Below are 23,651 nucleotides of genomic sequence, written 5' to 3'. Positions count from 1 at the left end.
GAACTAAAATACAATTTTCTAAGTGCCCTGCTATAACCTCCCGTATAATAAATTCTGGTATTTTCCCCATGACAGATGTCCGACTAACTGGCCTGTAGTGTCCTGCTTTCTGTGCTTCGTCCTTACTTGAACAGAGGAGTTGTACTCACTATTTTCCAATCTGATGGGACCTTTCCAGAATCAGCGGAAAATTACAACCAATGCATCAACTATCTCAGCAGCCAATTCTTTCAATAATCTCAGATGAAGTCCATCAGGTGCTGGGGACTTGTCAGAGTTCAGTTCAGATTGTTCTTTCAATAGCCTTAACCTGTTGGGTACAATTCTTTTATTTTCCTGTCTCTTTGTAACATTTAGTTTTTCACAGGATCTGGACATCGCTGGCAAGGCCAGCAGTTGTTGCTCATCCCTAACTGCCCAGCCACAGCATTTCAGACAGCAATTAACAGTCAATCACATTTCTGTGGTTCCAAACTCACATATCAGCCAGACAAGGCAAGGATGGTAGATTTCCCTCCCTAATCAGCATTAGTGAACAAGATGGGATTTTACAACAATCAATCATAGCTGTCACAGTCATCATTACTGAGATTAGTTTTATATTCCAGATATTTTAATTGAACATAAATTCCACCAGCTGCCATGGTGGGATTTGAACACACAGCCCCAGAATATTCACCTGGACTTCTGAATTACTAGCCCACTGACATTACCACTACCCCACCATCTCTCCATAGGGCGAGGCTGCAGAGGTCCGTGACCAGCTGCCTTGACAATAGGAGAATCCTGAAACACTGCTCCCTGTACAGCTGAAGGAAGCTGAGTCTCTGTCTGTACACAGTGGGAGCTGGGTAAGGCCTGCTGCGTGCCTGCCCCTCTGGTGCTGCATCTTCCAGCAGCCTTCCTGCAATTCCTGCAACAGGATGCTATTGCTGCTGCTGCTCTTCTTCCTCCTCCTCCTCCTCCTCTCCACTCCAATCAAGTGCAGCGTCCATGGACAGATACTTGTTAGTTTTCAAGGAATGTCAAAAACACAGTCCAGCTTAAACAGTGATCACTGAATCGTAGCTTCGCATATGAAGTGAAAGGAGAGACTTGTGGGTGTTGCAGCTTTGTACAGATCGGGTCTCCTTTAGTTTCAACACACTGATCAGTTAGCACCCAATCTTGACTGCGCTCGATCTTTCTAATCTGTGTAATACCAGTAAGATTGCATTGGGGTGCTCAATGCATCTTTGAACTATGAATTATGTAGGTTTATGAGTCTCCTACCTCTTGTCAATTACTAAAAGCTAAAAGTGGGCGTGTGGAAATAATGATTGGAAAACTGAATGTCATGTTGGCCTCTCTCACAAGAGTGCTGAAATACAAAGGGATACAAGTTATATTACCTGCGGTAAGACAAAATTTAGAATATTGTCACAGAAAGTGCTAGAAAAACTCAGCAGGGCTGGCATCAACTGTGGAGAGAGAAACAGAGTTAACATTTCGACACCAATATGACTCTGACTTCTGTTTCTCTCTCCACAGATGCTGCCAGAGCTGCTGAGTTTTTACAGCACTTTGTTTTCCTTTCAGATCACCAGCATCCACAATATTTTGCTTTTCATTTAGAACATTGTGTTGGGTTTTAGGGATTGAACCTCAGGAAGGATATATTGGCCTTGGAGAGGGTGCAGAGTCTCCAAAGGAAACAACAATATCTCCTGCATGAAAAAAAGATGTTGATTGGTTGGCAAGTAGACTCCTTTTGTTCCCTTTCAACTTTGGTCTGTTGTGATTCTGTCCTGATGAGTGCAAGATGGAAAGCTTTGACTGCATGTCTCTTTTTACACCAATACTCAAATTATTATATTGTTCTTATTACATCAGAGGGACATTTGTCTTTACACAGAAGCATTCCTTCTGGATCCCAAGTTTTACTGTTGGTTAACCTAAACAGCTGTACTGCTGAGGAATGGAACACTTTCCATTTTGATTGCAAATTCAATGTTGAACAAGCCCAATTGAGTTTGGGAAGCATAATGTGGTCCAGACAAGAGCACCTCTTCTTGGGTCCAGAAGTACGCCTCAGTTCCGAAGGCATTATTACATCTGTATGGTATTTTTCCATTCCCCATGCGAGCAATCCTGTGACCTCTCTGAGTGAGGCTGCACTACAAATTAGGGACCACATCGTACCGTAGTCCCACACTAACTGGGAATGGGTTAGAGACTGCACAAAATCAATTTCTGTACAACACTTACACTCAATAGATGGAGGATACTTTCCTTAATCACTCTGGTCTATATTTCAACACATAGCCCAGGACAAGTGTTCTAACCCAACATATCTCCCGCTATCACATCGCTATGAGGTGGCCTGCCTTTATGATATACAAACTCCATTGTGGAGATTCCAATATAACCTATGTCCAGTGCTTGTATTCTCAGCTGACAGAAAAAGTGATATGATTGCTGGAGGAGAAGGAGGTGCAGTTAAATTATTTGAATTGTTGCTAAACTTTGCTGTATCTATATCATGCACTGACTGGTTTCAATGATGGTGTGCTGTGTTCCTTATGTGGAATACACAAACTAGTCTTTCTATGTTTCACAATATTGCTCCAAACTTAATGTTATAAAAATTGAAAGATCTTCAATTTCAAAAGAATGGATGAAACTTCTTTTTTCCACTAACTTCATATTGTGCTGAAATAAAAAGCAGTCCGGATTTATTGATTAGAAGTTTATTCATATAACAGGAATGTCATAAAATGCAGATCCCGATACAAAATGGTAGAGAGTATTGAAACAGAGTTCAGCACCGAAAACTTTGGGATATTTCCCATTTTAAAGGATCCAAGAAATAAGAGGAAATAGAGCTCGGACAATCAACTCAGTGGGCTGGTAAGAGACTCCTCTGGCATTAGTTTATCAGTCGATGATTCAATATGAAGAAAGATATCCACCACGGCTTTGCTCCACTGATTTCACAATCACCGTTTGACTACTTCTGCCGCTACCAGAGCCTCCTAAACCGAGAGAACTTTCTAATCCGCTACTCATGTCACGGAACTGCTGAAAATTACCTGTAAAAGAGGAAAAGAAACACCCTCTTATAATCTGGGTCTTACACTTTCTTTTCTTTATTCTTTCATGGGGTGTGGGCATCACGGCCCATCCCTAATTGCCCTTGAACTGAGTGGCTTGCTTGGCCATTGCTGAAGGCAGTTCAGAGTCAACCACATTGCTGTGGGTCCGGAGTAACATTTTGAGCTGTCCTGGTAAGGATGGCAGATTTCCTTCCCTAAAGGACATTTGGAATTCAAAGAACAAGTGCAACAAGAAGGGTAATTTGCATTATTATAGCACGTTTAACACAGTAAAATTTCCCAAGGTGCTTTCCAGGACCTTTTTCAAACAAATATTTGACACCAGGCCACATATGAGGATGGTGATGAAAAGCTTGCTCAAACATGTAGCTCTTAAAGGAGGAGGCAGAGAGGTAGAGAGGAGGAGTGGTTCAGGGAAGGAATTCCTAAACATTGAGTCTTGGTTACTGAAGATGTGGCCGCCCCTGGTGGGGTGATGTAAATCAGGGATGTGGAAGAGGCCAGTACTGCAGGAGCACAGAGATCTCAGGGCATTGTAGAGCTGGAAGACGTTACAGAGACGGAAAGGGCTGATGCCCTGGAGGAACTTGAGCACAAGGATGAGAATGATCAGTTCAAGCCGTTGCCAGGTTGGGAGCAAGTGTAGATCGGTGAGCACAAAGGGTGAACAGGACTTGGTGCAGGTTAGGCTATGGGCAGCAGAACTTTGGATGAGCAGGAGTTTAAGGAGGGTGGGGTTTGGGTTGCTGGCCATGAGGACATTGGAATATTTGAGTCTGGAAGTGACAAAGGCATGAGTGTGGGTTTCAGCATTCGATGAGCTGAGGCAGTTGTGGAGAACGATGATATTACGGAGATGGAAGTGGGTGGTCTTGGTGTTGGAGTGGCTATGGGTTCAGAAGCAGACCTCAGGGTCCAGTCCGACACCAAGGTTGCAAATATCTGGTTCAGCCTCAGGCAGTGGCCGCGGAGGAGGTGCATTTCTTGAATAGCGAACGTAGCTTGTGGCTGTGATCAAAGGTAATGGCTTTGGTCATCGCCATGTTAAATCACAGGCCCAACCAGTGGACAAAGCAAAAGAGGTACTGAAGGAACACTGCTGTGGTCAAACATGTCTATGGCTGAAGACAGATAGAAAAGGATGAGGAGATATATGTGGACACAGTCACATTGGATGTCTTTTGTGACTTAGATAAGGACTGTTTCAGTGCTTTTAGAGGGGCAGAAAGCTGATTAAGGAGCATCGAGCATAGAGTTGCAGAAGAGATGTGCACTGCTTTGGGAGGCAACAACACATTCAAGGACTTTAAGAGAAAAGCAAGGTTGGAGATGGGTCAGCAGTTTGCAGGAACAAAGGTGGGATTTATGTGGTGGGGGGTGAGGGTGGTTTATTTGAACTGGAGGGGGACAGTACTAGAGGAGAAGGAATCATTAAACATTATCAGACAGCATGGGGGTCAGGAGGGCAAGTTGTGTAGTCAGCAGTATTAGAAGTAATTACATTGAACACCTATTGATCTCATCGTTAAACACAGAGACATTATTTACACTTATGCATGACTAAAGTGAGATCTGAAATATGGAAATACAAAGCCATTCTATCAGCCTCTGGGAACTGAACAAAGAGAGGTTAAGGTTTGGGAAGCACTGTATAGATCCTTCTTCAGAACACACACACTGGGAGCTGAAATGACAACCTGTCTATTCGCTTCTCAACAAATGAAATTTACAGAATTTCACATTTTTGTTTTGGAATTCGAGCTCTTCCTCCCAAAATTCTTACTACAAACTAGGAATTAGGAATTCTCTTACCTTGGTTCTGTACTTGCTGGATGTTAAGGGTTTTTACCCCACTTATCATCCTGTTGATAATGGAAACACAATCACGTTACAGCAGGTATTTGCAGCATATTTACAGTCAGATTTCTCTTGAGTTGACCAATTTTCTCCTTCTCCCAGGAACACAGGCATCTGCTGGGGTTCAGCGTCAAATGGGCACAGTCACCCTCCAGACCCTCGCCCAAAGTGCCCATTCTTCATGTATGGCCACAGGCTGCAAATGCCAGCAGGCCATTTGGTCATGGAGCAGAGAGATCCAGACCTTCAAGCAGAACACACTGTATAGCCATCAGGAACAGGCTCCTGGGCTGCTTTTACCCCCAATGCTTGGGACCCACAGCCCAACTGAACGCCCCACCCATTGATCTGGTTAAGCTTCTGCTCCGTATAGCTCAGTTCCACAATGCCCACACCCAGTGAGACATCAGGAGAGCTTTACTGGTTTATCTCTATGAAAGAAAGAATGATTCACAGGCCAGGGATTCATTCTGAGAGTGAGTGTGATGTTTGTGTCTCCTTAGATGCCAAGCAGCTTTTAAACCAAAGTTCTTGTAGAATACCCTGGCACTCTGAGTTCCTGCACTTCATTCCATTAACAGATATCAATAAAGCACAAGTACAGATTGGATTCTGCCACTAGACAAAATGATGCACTGAGCTCAGTGTGATGGCTGGAGTTTGTAACTGCCCCATATCCTACCTTTCCTCCTCTCCCTCCAGCAGAGACTTGTAGGTGGAAATTTCAACATCCAGATATAACTTGACTTGCAGCAGCGCCTCATATTCCTGGACTTGTTTCATCAGCTGTTGTTGAGCATTGGCCAGGGCACTTTTCAGGTCTTCAATCCTATCCTTTGCACCTCTGAGTGACAGCTCGCCGCGTTCCTCGGCTTCTTTGATTAAAGCCTCCAGTTTGAGACGCTAAGTAACACAAATATTAACATGATCACTTCCATCGACACTTTGTGCATCAGAACAGCGCTCAAAACGAGTCCTGGGCAAAGGCAGGGGGTGAAGGGAAGATGTGTTTGCTGGTGGCATCATGACAATGAATTGGGAACAGCAGTGTCGTGTGCACTGCAGGCTGGCAAGGGATTCACACTGGAATGTTTCCTTACCAGTATCGGAAACTTACCATCAGTGAGAGAGCAAGACTGGCAGAAATAGGCAAGATTGCACTGATCCCGCCACCACTTCTTGTCCAATTGTTCTTTTGGATGAGGTAGGACGGGGGACAGAATGAGACACACCCAGAAAGACAAAGCGCCATTCACAACAATGATTCACTTGTTCCCATTATCATGTTGCTTTCACTTCTTTGCCTACCTCGTTTCTCAGACTCTCAATATCATTATTCAGTGCACGGATTCGCTGATTCATCTGTTTAATCTCATCCGTAGTCACACGGAGCTCATCCCCATATTGTCCAGACGACATGCTCAGTTCCTGCATCTACAATGAAACATTGACACGGAGTTAGCAAAAGATTTCACACTTCAGCACGGACTGCAGATCTATCAATCCATGTGAGACATGAGGATTGGGATCTTAACCTTAGTCTGTTTCCAAATCTCCGCTTCTTTACGGCTCTGATTGGCCATGTTTTCATACTGAATTTTGGCTTCAGCAATGAGTTGTTCGATGTCCAGTTTGGGTCCACTGTCCAGTTGCACGCTGACAGATGTGTTCTGAATCTGTGCCTGCAGCTCACGGATTTCCTAAAGATCGGCGGGAGAAAAGATTGAAAAGTGATTGCAAACTTTCTAGCTGCATTGGATTACACTGGATTAGATTCAACAGCAGAGGACAATTGCTGGGCCATGTCACATTGTTACCTCTTCAAAGATTGATCGGAGGAAGTCGATTTCATCGGTCAGGCTTTCCAGTTTAGCTTCCAGCTCTACTTTGCTCATGTAGGAGTCATCCACGTCCTAAAGAGGAGAGGGACAAAGTACTTTGAAAAACTCTCTCAAGGGAGCCGTTTGCTGTCGGCCTGCACACAGATATATATATATATATATATATATATAGTCACCTCACCTTCTTGACCAGGACAAACTCATTCTCCATTTCCGTGCGCTTGTTAATTTCATCTTCGTATCTGGAATGAAGCAGATTATTTGACTGAGAATCCTGTGGAAATCAATCTTACTGCCCAGTTGCCATTACATTGCCTATTTATCAAATATCTCTCCAGATAATCACCTTTCCCTGCAGCCCGAGTTTACCCAACCCACTAACTCCCCACCCCACCCCATTACCCCAATTCACTCATCCCTCTCCCTGACCTTCACAGCTCTGGGAGGCTCCTCCACCTTTCCAACAGATTCGTTCAGCAAACAGCTCCTCCAGACCCAGATACTTGCTCCGTCCTATCGTCCGCAGCCCAGATGCCCACAGTCGGACACTTCCCCGTCCCGGAGAAGTGACCCTACAGGGACCGGGGGCGCTGACTGATGTTTCCATCTCCACAACGCAGGGCGACTGATGCCAAATGCGGCAACCAGCTGGATCCCAGTGGGAAAACAGCGGACTCAGCAGCCACTAATGTGACGGGGACGAGTACAGGCATTTCCCCTCACTCCTGCAGTTTAGTCTACATGACCATCCTGAGGATTATTTCTCCAGCTGTCATTTTGCCAGCTCCTGATCAATCTGTCAAAGTGGTCCTAATGTCAAACTGGGACTTTGTCTCCTTCACACACGACAAGGGATAGGGACAACAACTTGCCCAAATCCAGCAGCAGCAGCGCACTTACTTGCCCTTGAAGTCTTCAACCAGACCTTGCATTTGGACAAGATCGGCCTCGAACCTGAGTTTCTCCTGCCCCAGTGTTTCCAGTTGTCTTTTCAGGTTGTCGATGTAAGTCTGGAACATGCTGTCGATGTTGGATTTGTAATCTCCTTGTTCTTTCAGGAGATTGAGTTTGACCTCCAGTTTCTTATTGACCTGCTCCAGGTAACGAACCTGCCGGTGTAAAATGAAGACACAGTTACATCGGAAGGGAATGGGCTGCAAAGTGAGAAGAGACATTTCTGGAGACACACCAAGTCATTGAGAAAAGACACAGAAGACTGGCTTCCAGACACGGCCGCCTGGACAGCTCGGAACTTTACCTGGTCAATGAATTTGACAAACTGGTTGTTGAGCCCCTTGATCTGTCTGCTCTCCTCCAAGCGGACACTCTGCAGGGTGGTGTCATTTTGAGGGAGAGGGCTGTTGAGGTCAATGTTAGTGGATTTCTGGATCAGCCCCCCCGAGTAGCCGCTGCTAAACCCCGAACTCGCCCCATAACCTGAGCTCCTGAGGAGCGGGGCCGATATTCTCCGTGATTGACCTAGGATCAAACTCTGTGCTCTCCCCTGGAAGGGGTAGGCACTCCCCCCGCTGCTGCTGCTGCTCACAATCCGTGCGGAGGATAATCTGCCTCCCGTTCCGCTCAATCCTCTGACGCTGCCGCTGCCGCTTGAGGACCTGTAGGAGAAACTTGAACGAGACATGTTGAGGTTGTTGGAGAGAACCCGGAGTGTGAAACTGAACGGCTGCTGGGACTGAGGGCGCTCCCAGCTGCTTTTATGAGCTGTGTGGATCGAGGCTTGGTCAGGGTGTCAGATAACAGCAATGGGAATGGAGAAACCGAGAGAGGGGAGGAACCAGTCACCGCCCTTTGCCACGGGTCCCAACCTGTCCCTTTGCAGAACAGCAACACCTGGTTCCTGCAGTTCCTGCCGCTGGCCAACCTGGAGTCAGCAACAATGTGTGGCTTTGGGTAGCTGCTCCGTCCCCACCCTGTAGATCATCAGCTGGATGTGGGGCTGGGAGACTCCAAGAGCCTTGAAACGGTCCCTGTGAAGGAGCTGTCTGAGAGGCCAGAAACTGCAGTGGATATGATGAATGTCAATGGAGAGAGCAGCTCACAGTATTAGAGTCTATCAGTGAGGGATCATTCTGTGCTTTCCAGTGTTGGGATGGGGGGCTATCATTAGCAGATTAGCAACATTCGCCAATAGCTCTCTTGCTTCCAGTGCTTAAACAAGTGGGCTCATGGATTTGTAGATGTTGGATCCGCTAATCGCTCCGGTAGCTGCATACTGTAGTAAATACAGGGTTAAATCCTGATGGACCGATTGTCTATGGTTATACTTTGGGCTCCTCGACACTATGTTTGGGCAGCTTTGCAGTTGGCGGACCCGGGGGGGACAGGACATATCATTCGTCCCTGACCAGCTGTAAAGCCCCAGTGCATTTGGAGAATTCAGCGCAGAATAACATGGGGAGAGTGTGTAAGCGAGAGCAAATTGCGTCCCGCTCCCCTCCTCTACATCCTCACAGTATTGATGCCTTGGTAGGCATCTCTTGGTGTCCTGACTAATGTCTATCCCTCAATGTCAACCTCGGTCACATGGGCAATAAATACGCGATTAAAACAGTCTTTGTGAGCCCCATGCAGTGTTGGGGACTCCCTACCCTTCCGCAGAGAAAGGAGAGAATCTCCTTTCCGTGTTGTGCAGTGAGGTGCGTTAATGCTCTTTAAGAAAACGCAGTGAAACTATTTTGCTGAAATTCGCAGCGACATCTTTGGCTGCAATATGAGTGCAGAGTTGTTTTCACATCTTGTGCTTGGGTTATCTGATGGAATTTGACTGTGTAATTAATTAACAAGGCTGTCTTTGCAACTCTGAGAGAGAAGTGTGTCTTTTATTTCCGAACTTCTGCAAACTCGGAATCAAATTAGGGCAAATGTTTCAAGCCTTCCTTTGGTGTCTCTGGTGCCCCTCCCTGTCGGTGCTCATGTACTGTTGACGCCTTGTCTATTCTCCCAACTGGATTCATTAAACCCGTGACTCAGGCGGTGTTGCCACCCACCATCCTGAGGCTATTTCAGCCAGACAAACCGGTTCAGCGACTTAACGCAGGGAGTTGTCCCCTCACCAATTACTGTCTCACGATGAAGTCTTACCCAGTTTAAAAAAAAACACACGGAACAAACCAACTAAGATTTAAACGAATATCGCTGCCCTTCCAAAAGGGATATTGTTAATCCTGAACACCAGCACATAAGAAATTGTGGAATGGGAATCTGTCCTATCAGCTCTGGTGGACAACAACAGAGCAAAGGCCCTTCGAAAGGTAACATTTGACCCCACCCCAGTTCAGCTACCACAAGCTGCCCTTCCCAGACAATATCTATTTATTATATCACTGTAGGAAGCTCTGAGGTGTCTCCCCGCCCCTCCAGACCACCTTGTCCACTTACTGTTTCAGAATATTCACAGAATTTTAACGGCACAGAAGGAGGCCATTCGGCCCATCGTGTCTGCACCGGCATTCCAAATAAGCTTTATGATCTAGTGCCATTGCCATTAGCATTGAAAGGAAGCTTAGGCCAGAACCTCTGTTGCATTACTGTTTGCATTGTGGTTTCTCCTGTCTTACTTTTCAAAACTGAATCATTGCGGCACAGAAGGAGATCATTCAGCCCATCAAGTCCATGCTGGCTCTCTGTAGAGCAGTCCAATCAGTCTCACTCCCCAATCTAGCCCCATAGCCCTGTTGTCAGCTGTGGCTCAGTTCATAGCACCCTCGCCTTTGAACCAGAGGGTTGTGGGTTCATGTCTCACTCCCGGAAACCAAGAACTGTGAATGTACTCGAAAGAGTTACAATCTGTGACTGTTGATAACTCGAAAGAGTTTATTTCCCTCAAGTGCCCTTGCAATTTCCTTTTGAACTCATTCATCGTCTCTGCTTCCACCCCCCCCCCCCCCCCCACTCCCTCAGAGGCAGCAAATTCCAGTTGATCATGACTCACTGCAGTGAAATTTGAAAACCAGGATGAGAACTTTAATATCGAGGTGTTGCTTAACTGGGAGTCAGAGTAGGTCAGCAAGGCCAGAGGTCATGGGCAAGTGGGACTTGGTGCAAGTTAGGATACGGGAAGCAGAGTTTTGGAAGGAGATTAAGTATTATGGAGGGTGAAAGATAGGAGGCTGTCCAGCAGTGCACTGGAATTGTCAAATCTTGGGGTCACAAAGGCATGGACAAGAGCTTCAGGAGCAGATGAGCTGAGGCAGTGGCAGAGTCAGGCAATATTACGAGATGGAAATAGATGGAAAAAAATGTTTAAAAATTCTAAGTAAAAAAATAGCCCTCTGATGAGGCTACTGCTGAAGAAAGAAATAAAGATTTGCATTTCTGTAGCGTCTTTCATGATCTCAAGATGTCCCAAAGCACTTTACAGCCAATGAAGTCTTTCTGAAGTGTGGTCACTGTTGTAATGTAGGAAATGTGACAACCAATTTGTGCACAGAAATATCCCACAGACAGCAATGTGATAATGACCAGATAATTTTCTTTAGTGAAGTTATTTGGGGGATGAATATTCCCCAGTGGTAGAACTCTTCCCTCTGAGTTACAAGGTTTTAGGTTCAAATCCCACTCCAGATATTTGAATACATAATCCAGGCTGATGCATCCAGTGTAGTACTGAGGGAGTGCTGCATTGTTGGAGGTTCTGTCTTTCAGATGAGACGTTAAAGCGAGGTGGTCCTAAAAGATTCGATACATTATTTGAAAAAGAGCCAGGGAGTTCTCTTGGTGTCCTGGCCAATGTTTATCCCTCAATTGACGTCACTAAAACTAACTTTCTTTCTATCGGACACTTATAGAAAATTAAACTCTTTTAAAAATTAGCTTACATTTTAGAAAATGCCTTACAGTTATTTGTAATTAGATAGAGGACTATTTTCTTCATGGATTTGGAGGATAATCTTTAAAATTTGGAATGTAAAATTTAATGCAAGAGTCAGAATTAATTAGTAGACGTCATAAAAGTTTGCTATTCATTTTAAGGTAAACCGTGCCATCTGAAGGCCACAGTAGTTGTAACAACCATGGAGTCTCAGTCTATGCCTTGTTTTCAAAGCAAGCAGCTACAATTATTTTGACAAACATTTTTCCCATTTTTTCAAACTATTTCTGTTGATTGAGAGATGAAGATGAAGTTGTTGAGTTGAAGATGAAGTCTCACTCTGTATTCTTCGAAAAATCTGGTTTTCAAAAAATAAAAAATTGCATTTATATAGCACCATTCATGATCAGCAGGCATCTCAAAGCACTTTACAGCCAATGAATTACTTTTGAAGTGTAGTCACCGTTGTAATGTAGGAAATCCGGCAGCCAGTTTGTGCACAGCAAGCTCCCACAAACAGCAATGTGTTGACAACCAGGTAATCTGTTTTTGTGAGATAAATTGAGAGATAAATATTGGCTGGGTCACCAGGGATAATTCCCCTGCTCTCCTTTTAAACTGCGCCATGGGATCTTTTATGTACACCTGAGAGGGCAGATAATGCGTCAGTTTAAGGCCTCATCCAAAAGACAGCACCTCCAACAGTGCAGTACTCCCTCTGAAGTGCATTAGCCTTAATTTATGTGTTCATGTTCTAGAGTGGGACTTGAAACCATCAACCTTCAGACTCATAAACAACAGAGCTACCACCTGTTGGCTAACATGCAATGTTACTATGAATTATGTCAAACTCCTCTGATTTTTTTCTTAATCTTTATTCACATGTTAATATTGGATGAGGAAGGCAATTTGGTCCATATTTGGTCATCCATCCAGAGGTATCCTAAAGTCTTCCCATTACAGCATTGAATAATTTTGTAAATGCATCCACACCAGTTTGCCCTGAGGTTCATTCCATGTGTTGATCACTCTCTGCTTGAAAAACCTTCCAAAATCAGTCTTGGAGACGCCTTTTTGCTAGAGTGAACCTATATCCCCCCACATAATATTGTGGATTAATTTTTCCATACAATTTGTAATCTTGTTAAATCTCTACACAATCACCCCTCAGATACTTTCTTTTCAAGTTAAGAAATCCATGTCCCTCCAGCACATCCTTATATCTACATGTTGCTTTAATATTGTTCTAGAATTGTTACATCATGTTGGACATCTACATGTTTTGGCTAAATACATAACCTGAGAGAACAAGTTCAATCAATGGTATGTTAAGAGCAAAAAAAAAAATCTGACTTCCTCAACCCGCATTGTTGAATGTCAAAGGTAATCAAAATTATTGTTAACTGTTGCTTTGTGAAAACCCCTGCTTTACCGTTCATTAATTCCTTCATAAATGTTTCACATAAGTGCAAAATTTCTGTGACGCATTTGAGCTTATGAACAGCAGCCAATCATGATAGGTATGCTAAAAGATAGAAAACCTTCCTACAGTTTGTGTACAAAGAATTAATGAGGCATTTACTTCCTTTTTCATAGGTCAGTCTTGATAGAACACTTTGATACAAGAGAATGCTCTCCTTAACCGCAGCCTCGGAGGTTTTTTTCTGTGCGCCACAATAATCTGGGTTGAAATGGTCAAGCTCATTTTACTTTGTGGCCCTTTCAGCTTTCAGAGTGTGATCTTATCAGTTTGTGCTTGGGACTTTGTTCTAACCCACTGTAGTGTCCAGTGCCCAATATGATATTGTTTATACAACAACGGATATAGAGGAAGCACAGCTTCAAATGATAACAGATGTGTCCTATGCCTCCTTTCCCTTCTTAGGCAGTCCCTTGGGATCGAGGATGGTTCCGGTTCAATGGTTTCTGAGATGCTGATCAGTCCAGTGGGCGACCTGCGGTCTCTGCCACATACAGGGCAGCTGGTGCTTGAAGGGTTGGGTAGATGAGTTGTTCGGAGGTTTGTGCACTCCCTCCCCCCCCGACACCTTGATTTCACCTTTGCATATTCCCGACAAATGTCTCTCGATGTGTTCGGTGCCTTCCTGAGTGAAGCTTCTCCATTTTGGTCGGTCACAGGCCTGGGACTCCCATGAGCCTGTAGGTTTGACCTTTCTCCAGGGATGCTGTGAGGACATCCCTAAAGCGTGTCCACTGTCTCCTGCCGTGGCCGAGTTCTGAGTGGAACAGTTGCTTCAGGATTCTGGTGTCAGGCGTACAAGTGACATGCTGGTTTTCAGTGATTAGCGCCTCCATACTAAGCAAGTCGGCTTGGGAGAGGATACTGCTGTTGGACCATCTTTCTTGCCATCGGACTTGGAGGACTTTGCAAAGGCACTGCTGGTCGTACTTCTCCAGTGCTTTGAGGTACCTGTTGTAGGTGGTTCAAGTCTCTGAAGCATATGGGAGCGCTGCTGCCCAGTAAACCATGACCATGTTCTATGTAAATGATGCCATGTTCCCTTCCTTGACAAACATTCAGGTCTAATCACTATGCTGATGTATGCCCTGGTGCCACAAGCACACTCTTGTGGTAATAGACGTGTCATTTCCAACCAAACACTTCGTCTTTGCCACAAAGAGGCAGTGTTGTTTAAGTAAATGAAATAAATTTGGTATATCAGACTTTAGTTCATTTATGTTTTGTTCCTTGAAAGAAAGACTTGTCTAGATATGTTACATCCCTCAAAAACATCCCAAGGCACTTCACACACAATGGATTGCTTTACTTGCTATTATGTAAGCAAACACAGCAGCCATTTTCCACACAGCCTGTTCCCACAAACAATACTAGGATAATAAAAGCAAAATACTGCGGATGCTGGAAATCTGAAACAAAGGCAAAAATATCTGGAAAAACTCAGCAGGTCTGACAGCATCTGCGGAGAGGAACACAGTTGACATTTCGAGTCCGTATGACTCTTCATCAGAACTAAGGAAATAGAGAAATGAGGTGAAATATAAGCTGGTAGAGAGGGGTGGGACAGGTGGAGCTGGATAGGGGGCCAGTGATAGTTGGAGGCAAAGAAGAGACTGCCAAAGATGTCATAGACAAAAGGACAAGGGGGTGTTGACGGTGGTGATATTATCTAAGGAATGTGCTAATGGGGACATTAAGGGTAGCAAACAGGACAAGCTAGAGGCAGATGGCCCTAGTGGGGGTGGGGTTGGGAGAAGGGATCAAAATGGGCTAAAAGGTGGAGATTAAACAATAGATCAAAATAAATTTTAAAATAGGTGGGAAAAGAAAAATATATATTTTTAATTATAAATTATTGGAAAAAGGGGGATCGGAAAGGGGGTGGGGATGGAGGAGAGAGTTCATGACCTGAAGTTGTTGAACTCAATATTCAGTCCGGAAGGATGTAAAGTGCCTAGTCGGAAGATGAGGTGCTGTTCCTCCAGTTTGCGCTGAGCTTCACTGGAACAATGCAGCAGGCCAAGGACGGACATGTGGGCATGAGAGCAGGGTGGTGTGTTGAAATGGCAAGCCGCAGGAAGGTCTGGGTCATGCTTGCAGACACAGCGGTCACCCAGTCTGCGTTTGGTCTCTCCAATGTAGAGGAAACCTAGGATAATAGTGGTGTTGGCTATTGCAACAATATTGGCCAGGTCACTGGGAAAACTCCACACTCCTCTTTGGATCGTGCTCTGGGATCCTTGAGAACATAAGAACACACAAAATAGGAGCAGGAGTAGACCATTCGGCCACTTTAGCTTGCTCCTCCATTCAATACGATCATGGCTTATCTTCTGCCTCAAATCCACTTCCCACCGCTCCCCATATTCCTTGATTTCACGAGAGATCAAAAGTCTGTCTGTCTCAGCCGTAAATATCTTCTATGATGGAGCATCCACAACCCTCTGAGATAGAGAATTCCAAAGATTCACAACCCTTTGAGTGAAGTAATTTCTCCCCATCTCAGTTCTAAATGATCATCCCCTTTCCCCGAGACTGTGCCCCAGTGTTTCCCCAGCCAGGGGAAAATATCTCTCAGCATCTACCCTGTCAAGCCCCTTCAGAATCTTATATGTTTCACTGAGGTCACCTCTCATTCTTCTAAACTCCAGAGGCCCAATTTACTCAGCCTTTCATCACAGGGAAACCTCATCTCAGGGACCAATATAGTGGACCACCTCCAAGTCAAGTATATCCTTCCTTATAAAACTATAATGCTGCAGATGTGGAAAATCAGAAATCAAAACAGAAAATGCTGGAAACACTCAGCTGGTCAGGCAACATCTTCGGAGAGAGAAAAGGAGGTAATGTTTCAGGTTGATGACCTTTCACCTCTGTGTCACATTCACCTCTGTTCTCCAATGGAACTACCATGTCCCTCCCATTGCTTAAGCTGCCTCCAAGGAGTTCAATTTACTCTTTGGTGCTAAATACTTATTTTCCCCTCAGCAATTCATAACCCTCGATAAAGTCAATGCCTGTCCAAGTCTTCAGTCCTTCTCCTCTTCTTAGGCAGCCCCCCAGGATCAAAGATGATTTGCTTCCACTCTGATTCACTGGGTTCTGAGATGGCTGATAAGTCCAATACACGATCTGCAGATTCTGTCAGGTGCCCCTGCACATCCCCGACAAAGTCTCTTGATGTGTTCAGTGCCTTCCCGAATGAGCCTTCTCCATTTTGGTTGGTCAATAAATCAGAGTCTCCCACAGTCAGCTGGTGGAATTTGAATTCAATTCATTAATACTGGAATGTAAAGCTAGTCTCAGTAAAGGTGACCATGACAACTATCATTGATTGTCATAAAAACCTATCTGGTTCACTAATGTCCTTTATGGAAGGGAAGTCTGCCATCCTTACCCGGTCTGACCTACATGTGATTCTAGGCCCACAGCAATGTGGTTGACTCTTAACTGACCTCTGAAATGGCCGAGCAAGTAACTCAGTTCAATTAAGGGCAATTAGGGATGGGCAACAAATGTCATTGTCAGTGATGCCCACATTTCATGAAAGAATAAATAATTAAAAAACCAGCAAATTTTCCATTCAACAAGATCTTACCAATGCATCTTAGCTCCCCGCTCACTTCCCAATGTAATAAAGGCCAACTTTCATAGCTGCCCACTCCTCATGTGAGTGGTGACCCTGGGACTTGAACTCAGAACCATGAGCTCCTGGCAGCACGGGGCAATTTTATCAGCTGCCCATGTCATGCTCAGCTCTGTAACAAGTGGCCATTGACAAGGAGCGGTCAGCCAAATAAATATCAACAATAAAAACTTATATTTATAAGGCACCTTGAATGTAATGAAATGTCCCAAGGTGCTTCGGGGGCATTACAAAGCAAAGTGAGACACCCAGCCACATAAGGAGATATTAGGTTAGATGACCAAAAGCTTGGTCAAAGAGATAGGTTTTACGAAGTGTCTTAAAAGAAGAAAGCGAAGTAGAGAGGCTTAGGGAGGGAATTCTAGAGCCTGGGGCCTAACTGAAGGCATGGCTCCCGTTGGTGAAATGATTAAAATTGTGGATTCTCAAGAGGCCAGAATTAGAGGAGCACAGAATGGGGCTGGAGGAGATTACAGAGATAAGTAGGGGAGAGGCCATGGAGGGATTTGAAAACAAGGATGAGAATTTTAAAATCAAGATGTTGCTTGCCTGGGAGCCATTGTAGGTCAGAGATCACAGAGCTGATAGGGGAACAGGACTTGGTGTGAGTTAAGACATGGAAGCATGAAAGGTGAAGTCAACTGAACATGCAGCAACACTCTGATCAATTCTTGGCCTGTTCACCCTACAAAAAGGACATCAAATTCCACTTGACCTGTTCTCTGCTTACCAGATCTGAATATTGCAGCTTGAGAGCACATTCTGCATGGCCTGCTGGGAAAAGAACCCGTTACCAACTGTCACTCATGGATCTGGGTGAAGAGCAGGGGAGGGATCCAGTGCTTCAACATCAATGTCAGTGGCGACGCTACATTGGCCCAACCTCAGATCGGTGCACTGAATTAAACTCCTCTTTTTTGTGGAGGTGGAATGTAAAATGTGTAACAAAACAAAAACAGAATTACCTGGAAAAACTCAGCAGGTCTGGCAGCATCGGCGGAGAAGAAAAGAGCTGACGTTTCGAGTCCTCACAACCCTTCAACAGAACTGAGTAATATTAGGAGAGGGGTGAAATATATGCTGGTTTAAGGTGGGGGGGGGGAGGGGGGAGAGAAGTTGGGGGGGTGGGGGTGGTTGTAGGGACAAGCAAGCAGTGATAGGAGCAGATAATCAAAAGATGTCACAGATAAAGGAACAAAGAGGTGTTGAAGGTGGTGATATTATCTAAGAAAATGTGTTAATTAAGAATGGATGACAGGACACTCATGGTACAGCTCTAGTGGGGGTGGGGTGGAAAGACTAACAGGGCATTAAAGGTATAGATTTAAAAATAATGGAAGTAGGTGGGAAAAGAAAAATCTATATAAATTATTGGAAAAAACAAAAGGGAGGGGGAAGAAACGGGAAGGGGGTGGGGATGGACGAGGGAGTTCAAGATCTAAAGTTGTTGAATTCAATATTCAGTCTGGAAGGCTGTAAAGTACCTAGTCGGAAGATGAGGTGCTGTTCCTCCAGTTTGCGCTGGGCTTCACTGGAACAATGCAGCAAGCCAAGGACAGACATGTGGGCAAGGGAGCAGGGTGGAGTGTTTAAATGGCAAGCGACAGGGAGGTTTGGGTCTTTCTTGCGGACAGACCGCAGGTGTTCTGCAAAGCAGTCGCCCAGTTTACGTTTGGTCTCTCCAATGTAGAGGAGACCGCATTGGGAGCAACGAATGCAGTAGGCTAAGTTAGGGGAAATGCAAGTGAAATGCTGCTTCACTTGAAAGGAGTGTTTGGGCCCTTGGACGGTGAGGAGAGAGGAAGTGAAGGGACAGGTGTTGCATCTTCTGCGTGGGCATGGGGAGGTGCCATAGGTGGGGGTTGAGGAGTAGGGGGTGATGGAGGAGTGTAGTTGATTTGAGGTCTCATTCTTAAAAATAAACAGGGCACCGCTGACATCAACAGTGATCAGTCCTGTCCGTTTTTTTCTGTAGATCCTGGGATTTCTGGAAGGATATTATCGTTGAACATTGCAGATTTGGTGGACCCCTTGAAAACCTTTCGCAGGCCCCTCAGGGGGCTGCAGATCCCCAGTTGAGAACCACAGAGAAGGTTCGCTAGGCTGATTGCTGGTCTGAAGGGTTTGTCCTATGAAGAAAAGGTTGAGTAGGTCGGGCCTTTACCCACTGGAGTTTAGAAGAATGAGAGGTGGTCTTATTGAAACATATAAGATCCCGAGGGGACTTGATAGGGTCGGTGCTGGGAGGATGTTTCCCTTCTTGGAGGAATCTAGAATTAGAGGACGCAGTTTAAAAATAAGGGGTTTTCCATTTAGGAGAGATGAGGAGGATTTTTTTCTCTCAGAGGGTCATTGGACTGTGGAATTCTCTTTCCCAGACAGCAGTGGAGGCTGGGTCATTGAATATATTCAAGGCTGAATTAGATACGTCTTTATAAAAACAAAAAGCTAAAAGCTACTGCGGATGCTGGAAATCCAAAACAAAAACAGAATTACCTGGAAAAACTCAGCAAGTCTGGCAGCATCGGCGGAGAAGAAATCAGTTAACGTTTCGAGCCTTCATGGCCCTTCGGCAGAACTGCAGCATAGTTTCAACAAGGGAGAAATATAAATTGGTTTAAGGTGGGTGGGGGGGGGGGGGGTGGGGGGAAGAGACACATTGAGGGTGTGGTGTGCACCACACCCTCAATGCGTCTCTTCCCCCCCCCCCCCCCCCCCCCCCCCCACCCCCACCCACCCACCTTAAACCAATTTATATTTCTCCCTTGTTGAAACTATGCTGCAGTTCTGCCGAAGGGCCATGAAGGCTCGAAACGTTAACTGATTTCTTCTCCGCCGATGCTGCCAGACTTGCTGAGTTTTTCCAGGTAATTCTGTTTTTGTTTTAGATACGTCTTTGACTGACAAGCAAGTCAAGGGTTACAGGGGACAGAGAGGAAAGTGGAGTTGAGGCCACAATGAGATCAGCCATGATCTTATTGAACAGCAGGACAGGCTCAAGGGGCCTCTCATGCTCTTATTTCTTACGATCTTATGATGTTAAGGGAAATTAGGGATGAGCAACAAAAGCTGACCTAGCCAGCGACGCTCACATCCCACAAAAGAACTTTAAAAATTGCCCCAACTGAGGATCATCCATAGCAGCTCAAATTAGGACTCAAACTTTCTGATTTCTAATGGTAGCAGATTTACCCAACATGGGTCTACGTAGATTACAGAAACAAGAGCGTTTTGTATCAGTGTTGCAGCTTCACATGAGTCTCCTCCCACCTTACTTCATTTAACCACATCAGGATAGCCTTCTATTCCTTTCTCCCTTCACTTAAATGCATTTATGCGATTTGCCTCAACAATTCAATGTGGTAGCGATTTCCATGTTAAAACTACTCTTTCAGTAAAGAAGTTCCACTTGAACTCCTTATTGGATTTATTGGTGACTACCTTACATTTTATGGTATATATATTTTGGTCTCCCACCACAACATCGGGCTTGATTTTCAAAGCAGCATCGTGAACCTGATGCCTGGGTAATTTCCGGGTCCTGACTCCATGCCGCAACAGTATTGCTCACGTGATGCTATTTTGAAAAGTAAATGCCCTGCTTGGGCCGGAGGTGAGCTCAGCACCCAATTAGTGGCACCGAGCATTACCAGGAAGGAGGAGTTGCCTGCAGAGCGCAAGTGGCAAAGGCAGACGGCAGCTATGATAGGGCCTTGCAGGAGAAAGGAGGGAGGCTCTTGAGGGCCAGCACAAAAGTCACCAAGCACAAAAGTGGCCAAATGGACAATAACATCCATGATCCAGCAGGAGATACCCAGCTCCTGACATTTTTCAACTTAAAAAATCATTTAACTTCTTCCCGCTTTGAACCCAACAGTTGTGCACTTACGTGCACCAGGCTGTTTGGGTTCGGTGATTCTAACTGAAAATTCCCTTCTTGCCCTGGCCAACTTGTTAACAAGCTCAAGGAGCTTAATTGGCTGTTAATTGGAAACAGCAGGTTCCCTGATTCCACCCCCCCTTCCACCCACCTCCTGCTCAAATTCCTCTAAACACCATTTAATAGTTTTTCACCATTCAAAAATAGCCTGCTTTCTGTATTTCTCACCAAAGTGATTAGCCTCACATTTCTCCACATTATACTCCATTGGCCATCTTCTTGCCCACTCATATAACATATCTCTATCCATCTGCAGACTTCTTGGGTTGAAATTTTTGGGGGCTTTGAAGACTGGTGAGTTTGGTTGGCGGAACTGTCCTCAGTGATCCCGGGTGGGGGGGGCCTGTGGTGTATCAGCAACACCGTTGCCAAGGGGGCCAGCCATTGCCACTCAGGGGCACCTCCATTGGACATGGAGTGCTCATCAACATAGGGCACCCCCACACCGGAACCCACTGGGAGGCCACCAGCATTTACTTGGTGGTCTCCCCAAGTGGCAGTGGGCCCTGTCAACATGGGCAAAATGTTGGTAGGGGTGGGAAGTGGCTGCTAAGGTTTCCGTCACTGGCAATATGCTGTGGTGGCAGGAAGACACCGGACTCCCCTCCCGACATCTTCCCCTGCCATATTGCTAGTCCATTGCCAATGCCAGGAAAATTCAGCCCACTTGTGTCCTCCCCTCACAGCTTACTTTCTCACCTAGCTTTGTATTATCACCAAGTTCAGATATACTACACTCAGTTCCTTCACCTATATCATGAATGTAGATTGTAAGTAGCTGAGGCCCCAGCACTGATCCTTGCAGTATCTCCTTATTAACACCTTGCCAACCTGAAAATGACCCATTTATTCCTACTCTCTGCTTTATGTCCTTTAACTAATCCTCTATCTGTGCTAATGTATTACTACAACCCTGTGAATCCTTAACTTGGGCAACAACCTTTCATGTGCTACCTTATTGAATGGCTTCAAAAATCCAACAACATCCATTGGTTCCTCTTTATCTATCCTACTAGTTACATCCTCAAAAAAATCTATTAGCTTTGTTAAACACTAGTCATAAAACCTGTTGACTCTGCCTAATGGTATTATAATTTCTTAAGTGCCTTGTTACTGCTTCTTTAATAATGGATTCCAGAATTTTACTGATATTTTCCTAACTGGTTTAGAATTCCCTGTTTTCTCCCCCCGTCTTCTCTTGAATGTGGCATTACATTTGCTACCTTCCAATCCGCCTGGACAGTTCCAGAATCTAGAGAATTTTGGAAATTGCAACTGTGCATCAACTATCTCCTCAACCCCCTCTTTTAGAACCCTAAGACGTGGGCTATTAGTCCCATTAATATTGCCAGTACTTTTTATTTACTCATATTAGTTACTCATTCTCTTGGGAACCTTTGGGGCCCTAGGGTCCCAAATATTTCTGGTATTTTTGTGTCTTCTATTGTGAAGACAGATACAAAATATTTGTTTTAAGGGCTGAATTTTCCTGTTGGCGAGTGGGGGCGGGGCCCACTTGCTGACGTGTAAAATAATGCATGGTGACGTCGGGCGTGCGTCCTGACATCACCGCACGTCATTTAGATTGTTAGTTTGGTGGGTGCGCAGCCGAAGCAGCTATGTGCCTGCCGAACTGTCAAAGGCCTATTAAGGCCATTAAGAAAGTCATTAAAGTTGTTAAGAATGCTGCCTGTCCAACCTTAAGGTTGGCGGGCAGGCAAAGAGCCCAGGCGGCCTTCGCATTTTTCATGAAACCTCATCCATGGGCGGGATGAGGTTTCGTGAAGGGTTTGTTAATTAAATAAAAAATTTTGAAACGATTAATGGACATGTCCCAGCTCATGTGACAGTTTCACATGAGGGGACATGTCCTTAAAATTTTTTTCCACCTTTATTAAACTTTTCACAACTTAAACTAATCTCCCTGAGGCACCTCCATGTCTCGGAGATTTCTGCGCTCGCACAGGGAGCGCACAGTGTAATTGGACCGCCCATGTAAAATGGTGGCGCGCACCCGATCGGGGGTGCCGATTGGGTTCGCGCTCGCTCCCGCCTGGCCTGCACAACCCCCCCGATGAGGGGGGGGAGAATTCTTCCAAGTCTCTGTCATTTCCTTATTACCCATTATAATTTCACCTCAGCTTTTATGGGACCCCTCTTTCACTGTTCTCTTCCTTTTTTCCATATTTGTCAAAGTTCTTACAATCTTCTTATATTTCTTGCTAATCTACTCTCATATTCTATTTTCTCCCTCGTTATCAACATTTTGGTCTTTCTTTGCTGGTTTCTAAAACTCGCCCAATCCCCAGGTTTACTACTCTGCTTGAAAACATTACAAGCCAATCTTTTAATCTAATCCTATCCTTAATCTCTTTAGTTAGCCACAGATGGATCACTCTTCCTGTGGAGTTTTTAATTTCTCAAGGGAATGTATATTCATTGAGAACTGTGAAATATTTCTTTAACTGTTCACCATTGCTTATCTACTGTCACTTCTTTTAATTTAATTTTCCAATCCACCTTAGCCAACTCACCCCTCAAACCTATGTAATTAGCTTTATTTAAGTTTAAGACTGTAGTTTTGGACTGGTGTGTCACTCTCGAATGTAATGTGAAATTCTACCATATTATGATCACTCTTTCCCAGAGGATCACTGATTATGAGATTATGAAGTAACCTAATCTCATTTCATAAAAGAAGATCTTTCATAATTGGCATATCCTCTCAGTTCTGTTCCCATCCTTTTGAATCTTCTTTTGTATCTTCTCCAGTGCCGCTCCATGTTTTTTATAACTTGGAGACAAGAACTATGTCACTTGGGAACCAGACCAAGTTGTTTGAGAGAATTTATAAGAGATTGCCTATTGCCGAATGTGCAAATCTATTAATTTTGTAAATGGCAGCAAAGACATTTAAGCTCTGGTGCAAGTTAATTGTAAAACTACTCAAAACAGTAAACA

General features: G+C 44.8%; 1 protein-coding gene across 1 annotated transcript; it reads right to left on the bottom strand.

Annotated features, from left to right (window-relative positions):
* Nucleotides 1–2,719: 2,719 nt before the first annotated feature.
* Nucleotides 2,720–8,496, bottom strand: LOC144674461 (keratin, type II cytoskeletal 8-like). The gene is made up of 9 exons (XM_078535798.1): nucleotides 8,052–8,496; nucleotides 7,694–7,902; nucleotides 6,975–7,035; nucleotides 6,770–6,865; nucleotides 6,488–6,652; nucleotides 6,261–6,386; nucleotides 5,635–5,855; nucleotides 4,908–4,957; nucleotides 2,720–3,071 (listed from the first exon to the last, which is right to left on the bottom strand). Exons 1-9 carry the CDS (start codon nucleotides 8,433–8,435, stop codon nucleotides 2,929–2,931), a joined length of 1,455 nt encoding a protein of 484 aa, XP_078391924.1. The 5' UTR covers nucleotides 8,436–8,496; the 3' UTR covers nucleotides 2,720–2,928.
* Nucleotides 8,497–23,651: the final 15,155 nt, after the last annotated feature.

Source organism: Cetorhinus maximus, unplaced genomic scaffold (genome assembly GCF_964194155.1).
Source record: "Cetorhinus maximus unplaced genomic scaffold, sCetMax3.hap1.1 HAP1_SCAFFOLD_663, whole genome shotgun sequence".
Classification (NCBI taxonomy): Eukaryota; Metazoa; Chordata; class Chondrichthyes; order Lamniformes; family Cetorhinidae; genus Cetorhinus; species Cetorhinus maximus.
The sequence above is the reverse complement of the archived record's forward strand: the minus strand, read 5'-3'. Positions and strand labels throughout refer to the sequence as shown.

Coding starts and splice junctions, on each gene's coding strand:
- LOC144674461 (XM_078535798.1), bottom strand. CDS start 8,435: ATGTCTCGTTCAAGTTTCTCCTACAGGTCCTCAAGCGGCAGCGGCAGC. Junction 6,866..6,974: donor AGTTTGTCCTGGTCAAGAAG/GTGAGGTGACTA, acceptor TCTCCTCTTTAG/GACGTGGATGACTCCTACAT. Junction 4,958..5,634: donor CTGGAGGGAGAGGAGGAAAG/GTAGGATATGGG, acceptor CATTATCAACAG/GATGATAAGTGGGGTAAAAA.